General features: G+C 42.0%; 1 protein-coding gene across 1 annotated transcript; it reads right to left on the bottom strand.

Moving 5' to 3' along the window:
• Positions 1-14,457: 14,457 nt before the first annotated feature.
• LOC147879636 (dirigent protein 5-like) lies at positions 14,458-15,069 on the bottom strand. Its single transcript, XM_087371414.1, has one exon. It carries the CDS (start codon positions 15,067-15,069, stop codon positions 14,458-14,460), a length of 612 nt encoding a protein of 203 aa, XP_087227540.1.
• Between the last annotated feature and the right edge of the window lie 7,976 nt (positions 15,070-23,045).

Below are 23,045 nucleotides of genomic sequence, written 5' to 3'. Positions count from 1 at the left end.
TAAATCAAGCCCCATATCTCAAGTCTATGATACTCCCTTGGTCTCTTCCCAATTTTATAATATGTTCAAACCTCTAGGAGGACAAGTGGAGGGTTGGCACAAGGAATCTTGCCACCTTATCCTACTTTCCCCATTAATTAACTTGCTCTCTTGGACCTTCTATACCTCCCCCACATGGGCCTATCCTATATGGAGGGAATAACCCAATATAATATCCATCTCCACCTATTTTATATTACTTCTCCCATGGACTTTGAGCCATATCTCACTAAATGCAGCCTAGATGGAGGGGTGGCAGATGCAGGAGCCATGCCACCTTAAATTTTATAATATTACTACCATGGATTATGTACAACACACCTTATGGGTCCTCTTACGTGGAAGGGTGGCACATGGTCATGCCCTGACACCTCAACCGTGGGCCCTATGCACACCATATTTTATTATACTATTGCCACATATACAAACACACACGCATATTAATGCCTTTTTCCTTAGACAATTTTATACATAACAGTTCCCCCCCCTAGGCAGGGAATGCACAGCATTTCCATGCCTAGGTCCATCATGCACAAAGAAAGGCATGACGTAACGCTTGTTGATCACCTTCCAACCATATGGTTCATGCAGCTCCTGAACCTGTACAGACCCATTGCTACGTTCCTTGATGACTTTGTATGGACTAGTCCACAGTGGCAGAAACTTATTATCCATTTGGTGGTCCAATCTGTTACCAAAGCATAGCACAACATCCCCCTCAGCAAAGTGTCTTTCCCATTCCTTGCGAATCTTAGCATCCAAGCAGGCCTTTTTTCGATTCTTTTGGATCTCTATTTGGTGTAGTCCAATGCGTCGGGTTTCATCTAACTTCTCAAGTTGTACCAATCTGGCCTCTACATGTTCATCTTCTGTCATCCTCTGTTCTTGTGCCAATCTCAAAGCTGGAATCTCTATTTCTAGTGGTAAAACGGCCTCAGTACCATACACCAACTCAAAAGGAGTGTGACCTATAGATGTTTTATGAGTGATGTTGTAAGCCCACACGGCTTCAGTGACCTTTTGATCCCATTGGCTCCTGCTCCCTGTGGCCATTTTTCCCATGGTTTTACAAAGGAGGCCATTGGTCCGCTCTGTTTGACCCATAGATGCCGGATAATAGATGCTAGAAGTGTGATGATCAATACCCATGCGATCCATGAGTAACTCCATTGCTTCATTTAAGAATGGACTCCCATGGTCAGAGACAATCTCCATGGGTGTCCCAAACCTTGTGCAGATACATTCAAATATGAAATTTGAAACTGCCTTACCATTTGCAACGGGGAGGGCGATAGCTTCAACCCACTTAGTGACATACTGAGTGGCTACCAAAAGATACTTCTTTTTGCGGGCGGTCATGGGCAAGGGCCCGACAAAATCTATTCCCCACTTCTGAAACGTATGGACGCAAATCGTTCCTACCAAAGAATTGACATGGTTCACAAGTCTTGCAATTCAAAGTGACATCCTTGAACAAGGTCGGCCAATAGTATCCAGCATGTAAAATCTTCTTAGCTGTATAGTCACTGGCATAGTGGCCTCCACAAAATCCATCATGATAATGCTTCAATACCATAGGCACTTCATCTACATCAATGGCCCGTCTTAGTACCCCATCCATGCCTTGATGGTACAACACCCCATCAAGGAGGGTGTAGCACCTACTATCTCTGTGGATCTTCTTTCTCTCATAGCTAGTACTTTCTGGAGGAAAGGAGAAAGTAGTCAGAACCCTATAAATACCACCATACCATGGATCCCCAACTTCTATGGCTACTACAAGGGTTACATCAAGGCACTCCTCTAAATCAATCAAAGCATTCTTCAAGTTGGAACATCCCCCTTTTACAATTTTGAAAGAAAAATCATATTCTTGTAGAACTGCCAACCATTTGGCCAACCGGCCCATGGGATTTGGTGATTGAAGAACCTGCTTTGCAAGACTAGTGCTAGTGAGTATAATGAAGGACTTTCCAGCCACATAATGCTTAAATTTCTCAATGCAAAACACCAAAGACAAGGCATGCTTGTCAGCCTTTGAATAGCGTCGCTCAGTGTCAAGCAATTGTCGAGAAGCAAATCGAATGGGATACATGAACCTATCCTCCCCTTGCTGGAGAAGAATACCTGCCAAAGTGTGCTCACCAAACCCAGGATTGATATAGAAAGTCTTTGACTAATCTGGATTGCGTAGAATGGGTTCTGCATAGTCATGGGTCGTGTCAAAGCAGCATATTGATCAATGAAGCAGTGATAGTATCTTGCTAGATTGACAAATGAGCATACTTGACGTTTGGTTGTTGGTGGGGAGAGCTTGAGGATAGCTTCTACCATCTCGGGGTCCGGCTTGACGCCCTCAGATGAGATAATATGTCCCAATAACCTCCCTTGAGTGGCTCCAATGGTGCATTTCTCAGGGTTGAGACTGCCGTTTGCATCATTGACCCTTTGGAAGGCCAATCTAACCTTCATGACATGCTCCTTACGTGACAAGAATATATAGAAATCATCTAAAAACACCTCCAAGAAATCCCCCAAATAAGGAGCAAACACCATCTGCATAAATCTTTGAAAGGTAGCAGGAGCATTGGTGAGGCCAAATAGCATTACTTTGAATGCAAATGTCCCCCAGGGTGTGGCAATTGTGGTTTTAAGCACATCTTCTTCGGCAATTCTGATTTGATAAAACCCAGAGTAACCATCACAGAAAGTATACATCTCATGACCACTTACCTTTTCAAGAATGAGGTCTTGAAAGGGCAGAGGATGATGATCCCTCTTGGTGGCTGCATTGAGTTTCTTATAGTCGATGCAAACCCGCCACTTGTTGTTTTTCTTTGGGGTGACTACCACTGGTGAAACCCATTCAGTATTGTGAACGAGAACAATCAACCCAGCCTCTACAAGCTTCTGCAACTCTGAGCGCAAAGCATCAGTCTATAGGGGCCCTAATCTCCGATACTTCTGAGCCACAGACTTTGCATCAGGCTTCAGCTCTATCTTGTGCTCTATGGCAGTCACATGGTGAAGGTGGTGGTAGCTAGTTGCAAAGAGGTCAGGGAAATCTTTGAACATTTCTAGGAACTCGTCTTTCTCACTTGGAGTGAGGTCTGGGGAAAGCATAGATTCAAGCTATTGAGGACTAGCTGTTACCTTTTCTGTAGGTGGTGGGGTCGGAGACACCTCCATCATGTAAACTTCCTCCTCTGAGAATTCCTCGCCCTTGTCTGATTCTTCCATTGATTTAGATGCTAAGGATGAGAGAGTATCACAGTCTTGCTCCTCTTCTTCTTCCGGTTCCATGGCACCGGGTTTCACTGAGATCTTCTCCTTAGAAGCACCAAAAGACATGTGTCCTGTCTTCCAATAGCTGACTGCATCACTCTTTCTCAACCATGGTCTCCCGAGTATGGCTGGGTAACTCCTGCCTGTATCTTCAATGTCCACTACATAGAAATTGACAGTGGCGGTCAACCCATTGATAGTGATGGGAAAATCCTCAATGACTCCCAGGGTGGCGAGTCATCGACCATCTGCTACCTTGATTCGAGTGGAGGAACGCCTTGTACATTTCAAATTCAATTTCCTCATGATTCGGGGCACCATGATATTACATGCAGCTCCCCCATCAACACACACATTTTTGACATGGCAATTATCTATGATGACATCGATTGTATGTGGGTGCCGATCAATTTCTTCAGAGATAGAGGATACCTGTCTTACCTTTCCCTTTTTCTTGTTCCTCCTTGTTGAGAGCCCTTGCTGCATCTCACGTCTCACCTTAGGGCTTAATGCTATTAGTTGAGCAAGCGTGATGCTCAAAGAATGATGAGCAAGGTCCTGAACGACCAAATAGTCTTCTTGCCTCGAGCCGATGGGAAAATCCGAGGGTGACCACTTACTCCTGTGGGATCTTTTAGTCTTCTCTGTTGGTGGGTCTGCCATCTCAGCATCAGAGGGCTCTGAGAAGGACACCTTCTTCCTGGGGCGGCTCGGTCCACAGTTTGGAGAGGGGTCTGAGGTGGTACGAATTCTTTTCCCGAGGTCAAGGATCTCTACATAAGAATCCTTAGTGCCAGACTCACTTAGAAGATTCACCCTTGGAATATTGGGGCATTCCGTGCGATAATGACCCTTCTGGTGGCACTCGTAGCATACAACATTAGCACGGTCTCTTGAGGGCGGTTGGCTTGATTTTTGATGCCCACCATCTCAAGCCGAAGATCATTCAGGGCCTTGGCTAGGTCATTGACTCCAGGTTCGGTTGCAGGGGGGGCCTCTTTAGCTAGAGGGGCCGAGGGAGTAGAAAGGAGGGGGGCTCGTGGGTGAGGCTGGGGAAATCTTCGAGGCGGAGTGTGAGAATATACACCTTGTTGAGGGTAAGCATCTAAGGGAGGAGCATACATTTGAGGTGGAGGTGGTGGATACATCCTTGATGAGGGGTGGGGGTATGCCCCTGAGTTAGACCCCCTAGGTTGTTGTTGCAGGAATTGAGGGGGTTGCGGAGGGACAATCGTCTTCTTTGAAGCAGGGTCAGATTGAACTTTATCAAACTTTTGAGCAATCTCATGTGCTAGCACCATAGTTTCTGGATTCTCCCATTTAAGCTTGAGGCGGAATTCATCACTTGCTCCTGCTACAAGGTAGCCCAGCACATGCTGAGTCATTCCAGCTCAAAATCCGGCATTGTCCTCCTGTGTGGCAATTAAACGGTCCAGGAGCACGGTCGCTCAATCCACATATCGATGTGCCGTCTCACCTTCTGACTGCTTTAAGTTTGCCACCTGTAGGTACACATTCTCCGGCTTCTCTTCTTTGTCGAAATACTCAATCATCGCTGCTGTCAACCTTGGCCAGCTTTGGCGAACGTCGTCGACCTGCTTCTCATACCACACTTGAGCCAAACCCTCTAGAAATGTGGGAAGAACCAACAACCATTTGTCTTCAGTAAGAAAGTTGAGAGAAACACAACGGCGCTTGAAGGCCACATGATACTCATTTGGATTTTCTTCCACTCGTCCACAAAACACGGGAATGTCAGCCATGCTTGGAAGATGGAAAAGAGAGTGGCAAGATGAGGCTTATCTATGGACAAACAATAGAAAGAGGAAGCTTGAACTGAAAATCGGGTGAAGATACATCCACAAAGCACACATAGGCAGGGTAGGGTGTGACTGGTGTATTGTGAAATACTACACGGGAAGAATCTTCAGCATAGAATAGTATATAGACAATCTTAAAAGGACCAACCCTCATGATATCACATCCATCTTTACAAGCAAGGGTTAGAGATGCAGCGCTGCATGAGGTTGTTCATCAAGGCAAACAAGAATGCCATGACAAATGTCAATAGTTGGAGAGCTTGCACATCACCTTCAGCTTCTTCTAGTTCTTGTAGTCGCCATGCTATTTCTTCAAGGGGTGTGCGGTCTGGCATCCTTCTTTTGAGCAATGTCCTTGAGGACCTTTCTGATGATCTTCCGAAGTCGGTAAACTCGTATCAAATACGCCCAACACTTAGTTTCATGATGACCACAACCTTTGCATTCCTTACAAATGATCACCCTCCTTCATGGCTTGTGGCTTTGTTGGGGTGGTGCTTCCACTCGCGTCATGCGTGATTGAAGTACAAGCTTCACGTGCCAAGAAATCAGCAACTAGATTTTGAGCTCGAGGGATAAGCTGAATTTTTACCTCTTTAAATTGGTTGCAAAGTTCCAATGCTTGTTGATGTCGTGGAACCAAGCCTTTGCTCTGCACCTTCCACCTTCCACTAACTTGTTCACACACTAGTTGAGAATCTCCTTGCACTTCAAGTTGCTTGGCATGATGTTCTTGTGCCTTTTGTAGCCCAAAAATGAGTGCCAAGTACTCAGCTTGATTGCAAGTACTTGCAGATGCAGACTTGCTGTAACGATACTCCTCACCACCCGGTGAAGTGAGCTTCACACCCATGCCAGCAGCCTTTGTCGAAGGTTTGTAAGCTCCATCAAATTGAAGGATCCAAGATGTCATCACACCAAGACTAAAATTTGGACATCCCAAGTTTCTCGGTAGTCCAGGATAGGTAGAAGGAGAGGGTGGGGAGAATTCAGCATGGGGAGCATCCCACCCTTCGATGAAGGACACCGTTTTAATTACCTCTGAAGCAGCAAGTAGTTCGATCACCGCACAATGAGTAGAAGTAAAATCAAAGTTCTCCCAGCGTATCAATAGTTCTTCACCATGAATCATCCATGGTGTATCATTCCACCCGTCATCTCCTTGAACAATGCACTGGACAATCAGCCGTTGAAGGTCGACATGAAGATCAAGGAAGAGATCTCGTGCATTGGTAGCCATAAGGTGCGGAGGCCCAGGCACCAAATCCTTAAACGTGTCAAGAAGTGACATAAATATCCACCCTCCTCGTGTGGCGTGCATCCGTGAAGTGAGCTTGGAGAAGTTGTGAATCCGCAATCTAGCAGGAGATGTGAATAGAGCACATGAAGTGAAGTACTTTTGCTTTTTACAGCAAGAGCAAACTCCCCACAGTTAGAGAGTTACAGTTCTCGAGATTTCAATATATAAACAAAAATCATTACATTTTCACCACTTCCAACCTGTTGGCCCAATGATAAGTCTCCCTTTTATGAAGGGGGAGGTCTTGGGTTCAAATCCTACTTTTTAATAAAAAGAGAGGAGAGGAGAGGAGAAGGAGAAGAGAAAGAGAAGGAGAAGAGAAAGAGAAGGAGAAGAACAAGAAGAGAAGAGAGAGGGGGGCGCAAGATCTGCTGTTACAGTTTTGCAGAAACTCAAAAAACTGTCCACGACCAGAATACGCAGCAGCCCAGAAAACTGTCGCGTGGGTGAACGCAATAGACGCGCGAAGCGAGAAAACTGTCCGTGACCAGAAGATGCAGCAGCCCAGAAAACTGTCGCGCAGGTCAACACAATAGACGCGCGAATCGAATGCGCGCGCAGTAGCTTAGAAGGAGCACAAATGGTATAGTTTTGCAGATGCGACCGGTATGAGCAGAAGATTCACCACTAGCCATGGAGATTTCGATCCCAGCAGCCACACCATTTCTATTAGCTGAAAAAGAAATCAAGACCAGGGGCTAGAGGCTAAGCATGGCGATGCTCGAGGGCCATAGGGGAAAGGAGATCATGAGGGCGAACCATTATCATGGGAGGGGAAAAGGAATTAGAAGGGGAGGGAATGAAGAGGGAGACGGGGAGAGAAGCATGTACATGATAGGAGGAGGAATGTAAAGATGGAGACATCAAGGAAAGAGGACCATACTTTATTTGAAAGAAAGGATGAGAGGGAAATATCAAAGTACTAGCTAGGTGGCTTTACAAGAATGAGCGTATCTCATCAAGGAATAGCCCCCTACTTTTATAGCCAAAAGAGGGGGTCTCTCCCAATTAATACATCCTCCCACATGCATGGTGTGTGTGGAAAAGTCTCCCATGTGGGCTAGGCGGTTACGCACTCTCAATTGTGTGCGATAACCCTTTGCCTCAATTTTCCACATAAATCAAGCCCCATATCTCAAGTCTATGATACTCCCTTGGTCTCTTCTCAATTTTATAATATGTTCAAACCTCTAGGAGGACAAGTGGAGGGTTGGCACAAGGAATCTTGCCATGTCATCCTACTTTCCCCATTATTTAACTTGCTCTCTTGGACCTTCTATACCTGCCCCACATGGGCCTATCCTATATAGAGGGAATAACCGAATATAATATCCATCTCCACCTATTTTATATTACTTCTCCCATGGACTTTGAGCCATATCTCACTAAATGCAGCCTAGGTGGAGGGGTGGCACATGGAGGAGCCATGCCAGCTTACATTTTATAATATTACTACCATGGATTATGTACAACACACCTTATGGGTCCTCTTACGTGGAAGGGTGGCACATGGTCATGCCTTGCCACCTCAACCCTGGGCCCTATGCACACCATATTTTATTATACTATTGCCACATATACAAACACCACACATATTAATGCCTTTTTCCTTAGACAATTTTATCCATAACAATACTCATTGGAGCCTGAGCATGTCCTACCAAAAATTGAAAGATGCTTATCTACTAAGACCTCAGGTTGTCTCAGATGAAACTTCAAAACTCGTTCACTCTTGGTATCAACATGATGTCCGCTATTGAAGGTGGCTCCAACTATCATCCATTGCTGGCTCAGAATTCATTGTAGCCGCTTGGTCATCTTGTCGACCTCTTCTACCTTAGCGTAATGTTAGGAGCAACAAGATAATAGAGCAACAATGAAAGAAGAGGAATGTGTAAAATACACAATACAAAAAGTGCACATAGAATGGAAGAGATAAAGAGACACCGATATATGTGCTTCACCCAGTATGGAATATGTCCACGGAGAAACAACCAATCCTGCGCCTTTCTTATCCAACAAGCGAGAAGATACAAGATACAAGCAGTATATCCACGGATTTCCTTCTATGTGGGCCACACCCTTATCTTAAAAATTTAGCACACAACTCATAAGCAAGTCATGCACCAATTTTCATGTATTTTTGGCTTCAGAGGCACTGGCCCCGAGCCCCTGCCAAGGGGGGCCTAATTCATGTCATTGGCCCCCTTTGGAAGCTTCGTAACATCCTAGGTGGGCGTTGCCCCCTCCCCTACCCCCCTTCATGGAATGGGTATAATCACGCCTAGGTCCAAAGTATGGAAAGAAAAAATAAACAATCTTTGAAAAAAGATTAGGCTCCACATACAACAATCTTCCACTTGGAGACTGATCATAGTAGCTCCACTGCTACTACACTCACTAAAATTCTTTGGATCTAGCTATCCCTCATATTGTTTCTCATTCTTGAAGACCAATAGAAATTGAGAAAGAGCTCAACTTCTCCCTAGTTACCACCTTAGTCAACATGTCTGCAAGATTCTAACTAGTGTGTATCTTTTCCAAGGTTAACTGTCCATCCTCCAAAATAGATAAACTAAAATGATATCTAAGCTATATATGTTTGGTTCTTGAATGGAAGGCTGAATTCTTTGCGAGATGAATAGGACTCTGGCTATCATTGTACAAGCTACAATTTTCTTGCTTCTTCCCAAGCTCCTCCATAAACCTCTGCAACCAAATCATCTCTTTACTAACCTCTGTAGCTACAACATATTCTGCTTCTATTATTCTGCTTCTATTGTAGAGAGTGTAACAACCTTTTGCAACTTTGAAAGCCAGATTACTGCTACTCCACCTATGATAAAAACATGCCCAATGATGCTCCTTGTTCTATCTTTATCACCTGCCATATCTGAATCAACATATCCTTGTAGAGAAATGTGTGTACCTTTACCACATAATGCATGACCGGTTGTACCTCTCAAATATCTAAGAATCCACTTTATAGCCATCCAATGTTCTTTACCTGGATTATTCATAAATCTACTCACAACTCTCACTGCAATATCTGGCCTTGTGCATACCATTGCATACATCAAGCTACCAATTGTTGATGCATATGGAACCCTTGACATATAGTCAATGTCCTCCTATGTCTTGGGATACATATCCTTGCATAATCTAAAATGATTAGCCAAAGCCTATAGAAAAAGGTTTGTGTTTTTCATTTCAAACCTTTCCAATACAATGTACTCACTCTGAGACAATGTCTACTTGCAGTTTTTGCCAACTTCCTCTTGAGCACATTTATATCCTGCAAGCAATAAGCATGTCATCAACCTATAAGAACAAGATCACATATCTGCCATTGTCTATTTTTGAGAATAAACACATGACATGTACTGAAGTCCTATTCTACCATAAACTTGTCAAACTTCAAATACCACTACCTTTGAGCTTTCTTTAAACCATACATACTTTTCTTCAACCTTCATACCAATTCCTCCTTTTCTTTCACCTTCACTGTGGATGCTACATATCAATCTCTTCCTCTAAATCCCCATGAAGAAAAGTTGTCTTGCAATATCTAGTTGTTCAAGATGCAAGTCTTTTGCAGCCACACGACTCAAAATAGTTTTGATTGAGAATATTTCATCAAAGTTGATACCTTTGTTCTATGCAAACCCCTTTACAACAAGCCTTGCCTTGTACCTCCTTTTTCCTCCCTCTTCTTCCTTCACCCTATACACCCTTTTATTCTGCAATGCAAATTTTCCCATAGGCAAGCAAACCAAATGCCAAGCCTAGTTTTATAGCAAAGATTCCATTTCCTCTTCCATGCCTCGCTCCCACTCCTTTTGGATTCTACCTACCTTGCTTCTTCATGTGTTTATGGTTCACCAGAATTAGCCAACAAAACATAATTGAAAGAAGGAGAAAATTGCTCAGGTGGTCTACTTACCCTTGCACATCTTCTAAGTGCACCTAGAGATTTGAGGTTCTTGGTGTTGTTGCTACTGCACATTCTCATTTTTTGCAACCTTTGGAATTTCATCTCCTATGATTTCATCAAGAGTTTTATATTTTGTGTTTGCATTTTCTTTCTTCCTTTTCTATAAGTGATCTTTATACATAATAGTCTCATTGAATATAACATCTCTTCTTCTAATGATTTTGTTACTTTCATAATCCCACAGATGATAACCAAACTCACTACCTCCATATCCAATAAAGATGCACTTCTTGGATTTTGCCTCAAGATTTGTTCTCAATTCCTTATCAACATGGACAAATGCTTCACAACCAAAAACCCTTAGAAAAGAATAGTCAACTTTTTACATGTCCATGACTCTTCTCGAATGCCACCATCTAAGGAACTTTGAGGAAATATGTTTATCAAGTAAGAAATCGTATTCACTGCTTCAGCCCAAAGTTGTAAGGGTAGCCATGCATGTAGTCTCATGCTCCTTGCATGCTCCATGATCTTTTTGTTTATCCTCTTTGACACATGATTTTCTTGTGGCGTTCTTGGAGTTGTCTTCTCTCTACTACAAATTCCATTCTATGAATTGTAACTATCAAACTCTTTGCTGCAGTATTCACCTCCATTATAAATCTAATAGCCTTCAATTTCTTTCCTACCTCATTCTTAGCCAAAGCTTTTGATTTCTTAAAAGTTTCAAAGACATCAGATTTTCTTTGAATGCAATAAACCCAAGTTTTTCTAGTTGCATCGTCAATAAAAGTAACATAATAGTGAGAACCACCAAGAGATGACACATCACTAGGATCCCATACATCTCTCATCAGCAAGATCCCATACATCTATATGGGATCCCATAAATCTGTATGCAGGATCCCATACATCTGTATGCGCAAGCTCTAACTTTTCTCTCTTCTTTTCTTTCCCAAGTCTTAGAAGTATGACTCTCTTTTATTTTCCATTTAAACATAGTTCCCACAAAAATCCAAATCAACTTGCTTCAATCTTGGCAAAAGCTTTCTTGAGTGAAGAATCTGCATCCCCTTCTCATCATGTGTCCAAGATTATGATACCACAAAGCTGTATTTGCTCCTATAGATGCTAAAGTAATAGAGGAGTGAGCATTACCAGTACACAAATACAATGTACCTACCTTGGGTCCTTTTGCATTACCATTGACCCTTTTGTGACCTTCTACAAATTTCCTGCAAATGTGGTTGGGCAGCCTTCATCGTCCAATTGTCCTGCTAAAATTAAGTTTCTATTTAAATTAGGAACATGCCTTACCTCCTTCAGCAATCATTGGTTTCCATTCTGCAATTTTATCAACACCTTGTCCTTTCCAACAATAGTGAGTGCTTGGCTATATAGGAGGATGCGATCGCTTGATCCACTTCCTACGTCACTCGGGATGTAGAAATAGATATCAACAAAGAAATACTAACAATTGAGGCTTTTGCTATGTTGGCAAACCATATGGAAATAGGTGAATAGACACACGAGTAGAATACAAGTAATGCATAGAATACACGAATTATAACTTAGTAGCACAACCACACACTTGGTTTTTTTAAAGAAGCCTATTGGTAATACAAACTCGTTCCTTCAAACTCACTGAACCATTGTTTCTAATTGGTGTGTCGATTCTCTTGGCTTTTCTTTCTTCCTAAAAAATCAAAGATACACCAGTTGCCGTTGATGTTGGCCAAATCATATTCTTGCTTGCCTCAATGGCCTGAGCTGGCCTATCTCAAGTCTTTGTGGTCTGATCTGAGTCATTGTGTTAACCAAGGTCAATATTTCGGTAATGGATAGATCCACAAGCCCACACGTGGCACCTCAAGGAATAGAAGGATGCACTAGTAGAACATCTTAGCATCCTCCATCTCAACAAGAAGCTCTATGAGGGATTCAGAGATTGGTTTGTTTGTACCCTATTTTAGAAATAGCTTTCTCTTAAGCTTGATATAGCACCTTGAGCAAAAGTTATCTTGGAGTGTATACCATCTCTTCTTGCTTAATATCCATGAGCCATCCAAGGCTATGTATCACTTAGGCACATTGAGAGAACATTAATTCAATTTGTATCCTTATTAAGCTGATTACATTCTAGACTTGGATATATTAAAAGTAAGTGTCCTTTGTTCTAGAGGATTTCGAGTCCAGGTTAGCTACTACATCTAATAAACTACACATAAGGCTAACATGACCTTCATAGGAGGAGATAAAGCTATATCTTATTTGTTCATTAGATGGAGATAGTATGTCCAAGCCTTAGGAGAGCCCTACCAACATCAATATCATGCATACTCATGTTTTGTTAAGAGAACTACCAAATTTCACTCAATCAACTCATAGTAGTGGATAGACGAGTGTACCATGACTGCCCATCTTTTACTAAAGAGGACAATCAATTTCCACTCAATTAGTTTATAGTAGTAATGCATATAGAAAGCCGGCTAATGGGTTATCTAAGTTTAAAAAATATGTATTTTATTGACCTATACAAAGATTCATCAATAGAAAGTTAAAAAAAGGTTAAAAGTCATATAGTAAAAATATGCACGTAAACTATGGAGAGCCACATATAACGAGGATAGTCATACACTACATAGGCTTAAGTATTGAGATTGAGGAAAGAACTGCGATTCTAAAGGAGGGGTGCAAGAAATATTTGATCGGCTATGTCCAAAGATATAGTATGACATGCATGAAGGACAAAGGTAGCCAACTAGTAGGTCACAAGGAACTATTGTTGGTACATAGTGTTTTGGTGTTCAAAAAAAGAAGAGAAATACTAAAAAGATTAATTTATTAAAGCAAATCACAACATGGGTCAAAGAAAAATAGTGAATGAGGACCCTCTTAATATGCCACTCCACAAATAGTTCAAGAAGTGTAAGAATGAGGTAGTAGCCATAAAATGTCAGGGAGCCTAGTCTAACTCCCTAGTTTCTACCCAAATAGTCACAAGGGACAGAATCTTACTTTCAAATAAAAATGAGAGAGAGAGAGAGAGAGAGAGAGAGAGAGAGAGAGAGGACCCTCTTAATATGCCACTCCACAAATAGTTCAACAAGTGTCAGAATGAGGCTGTAGCCATAAAATGTCCGGGGGCCTAGTCTTGCTCCCTAGTTTCTACCCAAATGGTCACAAGGGATGGATCCTTACTTTCAAATAAAAGCCAGATGGGGCTAGAAGCTAAATGAAAACAAGATGCCTAGAGAAAGGAAGAGCCAACCACTCCCATATTGTGAATCATGGATGTGAGCCAAATATATTTGTTGCAAACATTTTGCTACACAAGTATGGAAAGTGTGGGAGCATGGAGGATGCAGGACATGTCTTTGCAATTTCCTAGATGTGCTAGGAACGTGTCATAGCAAATCATAAAGCTTTTGTCGATTGCTTGCAAGTTAACAACATAAGTGCTGAAAGATGGCAACCAGGTAAAGTGGCTTTGAATCCAGAAAAATCATCAATAAAAGTGACAAAACCTCTACAAGACCAAGTTTTGAAATATAGACATTTGGCAATCCCGTCAAGGACATATATGTTTGTCAAGTGCAGGCTTGAAGGAGATCCCTTTTCGAAGGCTCGAGAATACCTCAAATGATTTGGTGACCATCTATATTTTTTCTATTCTATTTCTTAAGGGAGAGAGAGAGAGCGCATTGGGGAGGGGGGAAGAGACCGAGGGAGGAGGAGGGATTTTTTGTGCAAATGCTCTTCCTCTTGGTCAACATCACAGGGCCACTCATCCACCTGAATCGTTGAGTGAACTTATCATGAGCCAAGCCAAGTGGTGCCTTCGGTGGACCTGGTCTTGACACTTGAAATTTTATTTCATGAAATTAATTAAAGACATTTTAAGCTTCCAACTTGAGACCCAGCAAAACGGGTCTCCAAGGTGTCGTAGACCGGCCATGCATAAAAATTGGATGGATGCATTTCATCTTCCCAGCGAGAAATCTAGAGATCTTAAGCAGAATTTGCAAAGGATTTTTACAAGTCGACAATGGCAGGGCCGAGCTTCTTGGAGCTGATGATCAATACTGTATGTATGGAGGCCAGGAAACATAAATATCTGCGCTATAAGTCGTGTTGAAGGATGCTATGCTCACGGGTGAAACGATAACGTGTCCTTGAGAGAACGAAAAATCACCTGTGCCCCCCACAATCGGTACTCCGGTTGCGACGGTTGGCATTATAACACCTACGAAGCTCAGTGTGCCGTTGTAGCGTGTGGTATTCAAGTTGAAGGTAAATGAACAGAAAACTGCGTAGCCATCGAAGCCAGCGATGGTAAAGAGGCCGACGGCAGAACCGACCTGCTTCGAGGTGGGCTGAGGGTCATCTGTGAGAGGATCATTGAAGCAAAGCGTGGCGCCAAACTGACCAGAGACAGGGGTGATGGTGCTAGAGCCAAGACCAGGGACGCCAGGGACGATAAGGAAATCGGTGAAGTTGACATCGTCCTGCCAGTAAACTGTGAAGGAATCACGGCGAGCAGAGCCCCATTGCCCATGGGGGTGGTCTTCACAGGCTGCAGGTATGGTGGTTGATGACAATATGAGAGCTAGCGAGAGAGCTAAGAAGGCCAAGAAGAAGGTGTTTGTGCCTGTAGTAGCTTGCTTTCGCTTCGTCTTCCTTCCTCCCATAGACCATATAGAGAGTCGTCCATAATATTTAAAAACTACACACATACTTGAATATCAATCTCTTTGTCTCGCATTTCCATTGACAACTTAACACGTTATGGTGACATACTTGAATATGTATATGTTTGTCTCCTCCTCCTCGCATCTCCATTGACCTTACATCTTCGATCCCCCCCATTCCCAATATATTTGTTTGTGCTTACACCCATACAACAAATACCTTGTGCTTACACCCATACAACAACAGATACCTTGTGAGCACTAGTGCTTGCCCTTGAGTGTCTTTTGCACTCACTAAAATAAGGAAAATTTGACTCAAATTCCACCTTTCTTTATAATACTGCAAGTAGCCTAAGCCATCTACGACGAGTTAGCCCACCTTAGTCAGGTCTTAAGTCAAGGAAATTGGGATCCTCGGAATAACATTTTAAGTTTTATTTGTAATTCTCAATGCTTTTAAGGGAATTTTCAAATTGGATCTCTCTTAAGCCTTAGCATATTTGAAAAACATTCTCCATAGCATTGGATACCGCTCCCCATTGTGTGTGTATGTGCGTGCACGTGCGCGTGTGTGTGCGCGCATGTGCATGAGAGAGAGAGAGAGAGAGAGAGAGAGAGAGAGAGAGAGAGAGAGAGAGAGAGAGATGCATTTGGTATAACAATATTTTTCCAAAAGTAAGGGGACTGCTAGAGCTTCACTAGCATTTCATTAACAAATTAGGTTAAAAAGCATAAAAATGTCGAGATTTGGAAATGTAGCTAATTAGCATTTGATATAAAAATATTTTTTCAAAGTAAGGGGACTGCTAGAGCTTCACTAGAATTCCATTAAAGAATTAGGTTAAAAGCATAAAAATGTTGAGATTTGTAAATGTAGCCAATCTCCCCCCCCCAGCTCTCTCTCTCTCTCTCTCTCTCTCTCTCCTTTCGGCCTTCCAAAAGGGGAGAGAGAGAGAGAGAGAGAGAGAGAGAGAAGGAACTTTTGTTAGCATTCAAATATCCAATGGCAACACAATGTTGAAGACACACTATTGAAATATTCTTTCTATACAAACACAATATTCAAAAATGTTGGACTTGTGTAAAGTCCGAATTCAAAAATGGACTAAAAAAAGTTCACAAATTATGAATACACTAGTAATGGTATTTCTTTGGCTAAAATTTAAAACCAAAGTTTAGTGAAAATTCCAAGTATCTGCTAAGCTTCATAAATACTTCTTATTATGAGTATTTTGCTGATGATGAATAGATTGATAATGAGAATTTCAGTTAACTTTCAATATGAAAGTGTGATGGGATAATTGCTTACTATGTTTAAACTTTATTCACTAGGTATATACTTTTAAGATTAATCAAATGAGATACTTGTTGGAATTATTAGAACACTTATTACGTTCAAATACTCAAAACAATCTTAAGATTAATCGAATATTTGCTATGATTAATCTATCTTTTGTTTGGAAGGGCATATGCCATAGTCAAACACTTTCCATGAACATTGTACTTTGGACTCTAACTGCCACTGCCACCGTGTCCCTCGGTTATCCCCCTCTACACCGCTCCCACTACCCCTACCCCTTGCCTAACTCCACCTACCCCTATGCCCTGTTAAGCCCCCATACCCCCCCCCTCCCGGTACCCCCTAACCCCCCCCTCCTTGACTAACCCCCTAACCCCGACTAGCCCCCCCCTCATCGACTAACCCTCCTGCTACCTCCTAACCCCCCCTCCCCGTGTTGAGATATGGAGCTCCACTCGTGATATGCCAGGGTGACCGTTGTGCATTTATGTCACCGACTTATTAGCTGTAGATGCGGTTGGTACATTGCCCATGAATAATAGCTCAATGACAGCTATCTTTATGTACTCTAGTTAGTGGCTCAGTTAGTATGCCACCTTAGTTAGCTGAGTTTGGTTTGAGACCCACATATAGGGTTCACCTATTCTTTTGTACTTAGAGAGTTCTTTTGGCTTTCACAACTAAGAAGAGAAAAACTATTTTTAGCCCCCACTTTTGTGTATATTCCCCCATTGTGTATGTGAGAAAGCCGCAAGTGAGACTCCTTACTTCTCTCCCACTCTCTTCACATGGTATCAGAGCTTGGTTCGTGGTAAGGAGCTCAAGAAAGCAAACCAAGTTCGCGGTGTCTTGGTAAGAGGATCAGTGTTGCTTTCCTTTTTCGAGTTTCGGAGCAAATCTCTGCAGGTAGCATAGCCGGAAAGTGCAAGAGTGCACTATCTCAGATTGGGACGCCCTTCGCGGTGTGGTGAGAGGGGAGTGATAGAATCATTCTTATTGCCTGTTGATGCAAAATCGTCACTAGGAAGTGACTGTGAGGTCACTTCCTAGTGACATAATATTTTTGCAGTGTTGTGTAATGGTGTCTGATGCTCTTTCACAGATAGTCACTAAAAAGCTTGACAAGAACAACTTCCAAGCATGGAAGTTTAGAATGACAAATTTCCTTAAGGCAAAAGGCTATGGGGAGTTCATTACTGGAGCTGAACAAGAACCAGTTATTCCTAATGTTCCTAATCAACAAGAGTTGCAAGCATTTAAAGGCTGGCATGAGAGACCCATAAAAGTTATGTACTGGCTGTCTATCAGTATTTCAGATTCTATGATTGTGCATTTTCAGGATGCAAGCACACCGAAGGAGGCGTGAGATACTTTGACAAAAATGTATAGCACAAATACGTAAGCCAGGAAAATGCAGCTCAAGCAAGAGTTGCATAATGTGCAGAGAGAAAATATGAGCATCAATGACTACCACATGAAGGTCAAGAAGATTGCAGATGCACTTGCTTCTATTGGGTCACCAGTGGAAGATGATGATTTAGTTTCTGTGACCTTGAATGGTCTAGGAAAGGATTATGCACAATTCCGGACATCCATTGCCATCCGTGAGAATTTTCCTGATTTTGGGGAGTTGATTGCTCTTCTAATTTCTGAAGAGCAGAGAAATGGTGGTGCATCTTCTTTAGGAGGAACTTCAAAAGAAGCTGTCTTCTACTCAAATAATGGAAGAGGTAGCAGAAGTGGTAGAGCAGGCCGATTTGGAGGCCATGGCAAAAATTAGAATATGCAGCAGATTCAAGAAAACCAGTCCTATGGAGGAGGATGTGGTAACTTTAGAGGCAAGGGGAGCCAAAGAGGTCGTGGTGGATGGTAGAGAGGCCAAAATGCAAACAACAATATTGAATGCTACTACTTTGGTAAAATGGGTCAAATGATTAAAGACTGTTATGAAAAGCAGAATGATATCATGACTAGAAAATTGCAGCAAGGCAATTATGCATCCTCTAGTAGACAGGGTGATGACAGAAATGAGCATTTGTTTATGGTGCAACACATGACCAATTCTATGACAAGTGCAGAAGAAAGCAATGATGTGTGGTATGTTGACTCAGGTGCGTCAAACCACATGACTAGGATTTGTGGAGACTTGTGGTGATACTGCACATCCTATTGTGCAGATTGGTAAAATTCCTTTGTCTATGCAGGATGGGAAAAAGAAATACCTGTCTGATGTATTTCATGTCTCGAATATCACCAAGAACCTAGTTTCTGTTGGTAAAATGGTTGTCCTCATGGATGCTTTGTTGAGGATATGAAAAATAAAGGTCACTTGATAGCAAAAGGGTAGAAGAAGGGCTGGATGTTTACGTCGGATGCAGACATGCCTGAATTGAGTGCAGCAATGTTTGCACATGGGACCGGTGTAGTTGTAGATATTGATATCTGGCATAAACGCATTGGTCATGTTAATGTATAGCGACTTAAATGAATGAATGCCCAAAATATTATTGCAGGATTGCCTAAGTTCAAGGTTGTAGAAATGCACAAGGTATGTGAAGCCTGTCAATTTGGAAAACAGGCAAGGAAACCATTTCCTAGACATGTTCAAGAGAGTAAGAGGCCATTGGAATTTATTCACTCTGATGTGTGGACTACTAAAGCTGCATCTATTGGAGGCTATCATTATTTTGTAACTTTTATTGCTGACTACAACATAAAAGTTTGGGTGTATTTTATGAACAAGAAAAGTGGTGTTTGGGCATTTCAAAGGTTTTAAAGCTATGGTTGAGAAAGAAACATGCTTGCAAATAAAATGCCTAAGGTCAGATGGAGGGGGAGAGTACCTCTCAAATGAGTTTGCAAGGTTCCTGTAGGAGCATGGCATAAAGCACTCATAAAGCAACAATATTCATACAGTCATACCCCATAGCAGAATGGACTCGCAGAGAAAGGAAAAACAGGCATTTTGGAGAGGTATCTCGTGCCATGCTCAACGAAAAAGGCCCACGAGATTATTATTGGGCAGAAGCAGTTGCTACAGCAGTCCACATAATGAATAGGACTCCCACTGCAGCAATACATGGCATGACGCCAAAGGAGATGTATACTGGTAGGAAACCAAATATTTCTCATTTGAAAGTTTTAGGTTGCATTGCCTATGTTCATGTGCCAGATGAGTTGAGATCCAAGTTGGATCCAAAAGTTGAGAAGTGCATCTTTATTGGTTATTCTCTGCAGCAGAAAGGGCATAGATGCTATAACCCTTCTATTCGTAAGTTTACAGTGAGCAGAGATGTTGTTTTTGATGAGATGAGCAGCGGGTATAAACTAGTAAATGTGATTAATGATGTAGATGCACAAAATGGTAATGCTACATAGAATGCTACAAAATGGTAATGCTACATAGAATTCACAACAGCAATCACAAAATATTAGTGGACCTATAGTGTCCTCTAACAGTGGTTCACATACTTTGCCATGGACAGACAGATTGAGATCAGGAGAATCTCCTCAAAGCATTGTAGATAGTGGTATGCAAGTATCACGAAAGGGAAAAGAGAAAGTAGATTAGCCCATGGTTGATGTGAATGCAGGTCACTCTTATGTGGATGGTGCATCTAGTGGCTCAGAATAGAGCCTTGATGATGAGTTGGGTATTCCTTTTGTTGTTACACCTGGAGTAAGGAAGACAAGGGATGTTTTGAGAGCACCTAGTAGTGAGCCTATTTTGCACAGGTCTACTAGAGCTAGGTATCCTATGGATAGGCTGAAATATGATGGATTTATAGCCATTCACCATGCCTATATGGTCAAAGTGATACGTGAACCAGAACCCACTTCTTTTGAGCAAGCCATGATAGGAAAAGAAGAATGGGAGAAAGCCATGGATGCCTTGGAAGAAAATGCTACACGGGAATTGGTGCCTTTGCCTAAAGACAAGAATGCAATTGGCTACAAGTGGGTTTATAAGGTGAAGCACAATGCAGATGGTTCGGTGAACACATACAAGGCAAGATTAGTTGTCAAGGGGTATGCATAGTCATATGCATTAATTATGAATAAACATTCAGTCCGGTTGCAAGGATGGCAACTGTAAGAGCAGTCATTGCTATGGCTGCATCAAAGGGATGGTCTTTACATCAGATGGATGTAAACAATGCTTTCTTGCATGGTGATTTGCAAGAAGAGGTCTATATGGAGCAGCCACCAGGTTATGTTCATGCTGTTTGGTTTGTTTGGAGGTTGAAGAAAGCCTTGTATGGCTTGAAGCAAGCATCCAGAGCATGGTCTGACAAGATAGGACAGTATCTTGTCACTACCGGCTTTCAGATTTCCAAGGCAGACTTCTCACTTTATGTGAGAAAAGCAGAGAAAGGTATTATGCTACTTGTCATTTACATGTTGATGATTTGATCATCACAGGTGATACTGATGAAGATATCCTTCATTGGATGCCGCTAGACACATACTGAGGTATGTGAAGTCCACATTGTAGTATGGACTATTTTATGAGACTAGGGTTCAGATACAGTTGCATGGATACACTAATGCTGATTGGGCTGGTAGTATTTCTAATAGACGATCTACCAGTGGATATGTGTTCCCTTTTGGGAATGCTGCAGTCACTTGGAGCGCAAGAAAGAGCCTACAGTTGGTTTGTCGAGAGCACAGAGGCTGAGTACAAGGGTGCAACAATGGCTGCATGTGAGGCAGCTTGGTTGCATAAGCTAGGAGACTAAGCTCCAGCAAGCAAAGCGTATGATCTAGTACAAGGAATAAAGATCACAAACCTGATGGGATGCGCTTGCTTGTCCCTTGAGTCTCTGGAGCTGTGTGCCAGTCTTGAATTTGTTTTGTTTCTCTGCCCTTGAGTCTCTGGTGCTGCATGCCAAATCTCGAACCCGAGTTTTCCTGATTGTTCCAAGTGTCCAATAGTAAAAATCTTGTTGCTCAACCAAAGTAGCTAGGAGACCGATGAGAAGTAGGCTAGACACCAGTATGGAGAAGCTCATAGTATAGAGAAGGGGAGGCCAAGACTTCAGGTGCCAGGAAGAAGAGGAGTCCTGGGCAATAGGCATGCATTCTAAGATAGAAGAAAGGGGAAAAGGCTATGGGCATGTGGCCACCTCTTTTCCCATTCCCAAGTACCAACCTTTTCATCCTCATCATTAATCCATGTAGGCATACTTAGTACCTCCAAAATGCCAACCAAAAATCATGGACCACCATTCAAAAAATCTTCTTGTCATAAATTCTTCTTGTCAGGACTAAGACATAATTGCAATGGTATCCATTACACCTCACTTGTAGTATTCACAATTCTCTTCATATCTTATAAGTGCAAAATGCGTGTAACATATCAACTGCTTATAAATATCTAATGTTGTGTGGGCATGGTGGTCCAGTATCAATATGTACCCCACTAGCTTAATATCCCCCACCATTAGATGATCCTAGTGGTCCATGCATAGTTCCACAACTCCTAGTAGTCCATTAGAGTGGTCCTTGGATACCCTATGATCATAGGGGGTCCCAAGGGTCCCCAAGGGGAGGAGTTTGTGTGTGTGTGTGTGTGTGTGTGTGTGAGTTTAGAAATGTACAAGAAGAGTTGGCTCAAGTCTGGAGTCCAAAGTGAGAAATAATGGGAGAACAACTATAAGCAAGAGATTGGTAAAGCACACCAATGATAAGCATCATATATTGATTACCACAAGGAGGCCCGAAAAAACTCATATGTCTGTTATAGCCTTCTGACCCAAAACGGCACAATTATGTTGTGTCCATATTGTCCACAAAGCCCAAAATCTCACCAAATGTAGAAGTAGAGAACATAATTCTAGTGGTTTTATTTAAAAAAATTGTGTGTGTGTGTGTGTGTGTGTGGAGATTGAGGACCTCATAATAGAGATGAGGAGTGAGAATCAAAATTTTTAAAAAAGATTAAGATTCAAAAGTAGGGTTTTGGATTGTAGTTAAAGGGCACATAAAAGTGAGGTGGAGGGAAGGGGGAAACCAAGTTCTATAAATTTGATTCCGATTCAAAAACGTGATAGGGAAGGTGTGCTATATCCCATCCATTGGAATAAAATAATGCACTAGATTGTTAGACAATTGAATAAATAATGAACCATATGTTAACCTTCTGAAATTATTAAGAGGATGGGTGAATCATGTCACATTGTGGCTTACACAAGCCAATACTATTTTCAAATGTATTCACCATATACATCCATGTTCCTACCACCACAAGGCCTCTCTTACAAAGCCCCCTTCTAAGTCCGAATTTTCCTAATGTGAAAAAGCATGCAATAAATATCACATGAACGGACGGAAAATTTTTGTGAACTTTTTTGGCATCCTAAAAAGTGTGCAAATTGTTTCACACATTTGGATAGGTCTTAGCCATATCTATGGATTACATTAAGACATTCAATTTATCTATATAAATTCTAGATACATTTATGTGTATATATCAATCTATCTATATACACCATGATTGAAATATCAAGGATAGGATTCTTGGTCTCTTTGGAGTTGAAAGAAAATTTTTCACACATAACAAGAGTTGTAGGGTGTGTGTGCATGTGTGTGTGTGGGAGGGGGTGGAGGGCAAGGGTTGTGTGAGGAATTATTTTAAAAAATCCCAAGAATTCCCAAAAAGCTCATGACAAAAATA

Source organism: Dipteris shenzhenensis, chromosome 33, assembly GCF_047967505.1.
Source record: "Dipteris shenzhenensis isolate YYH24624 ecotype China chromosome 33, Dip_SZ_1.0, whole genome shotgun sequence".
Taxonomy (NCBI): Eukaryota; Viridiplantae; Streptophyta; class Polypodiopsida; order Gleicheniales; family Dipteridaceae; genus Dipteris; species Dipteris shenzhenensis.
The sequence above is the reverse complement of the archived record's forward strand: the minus strand, read 5'-3'. Positions and strand labels throughout refer to the sequence as shown.

Excerpts from the sequence above, each read along its gene's own strand:
- LOC147879636 (XM_087371414.1), bottom strand. The coding sequence starts at position 15,069 with ATGGGAGGAAGGAAGACGAAGCGAAAGCAAGCTACTACAGGCACAAAC.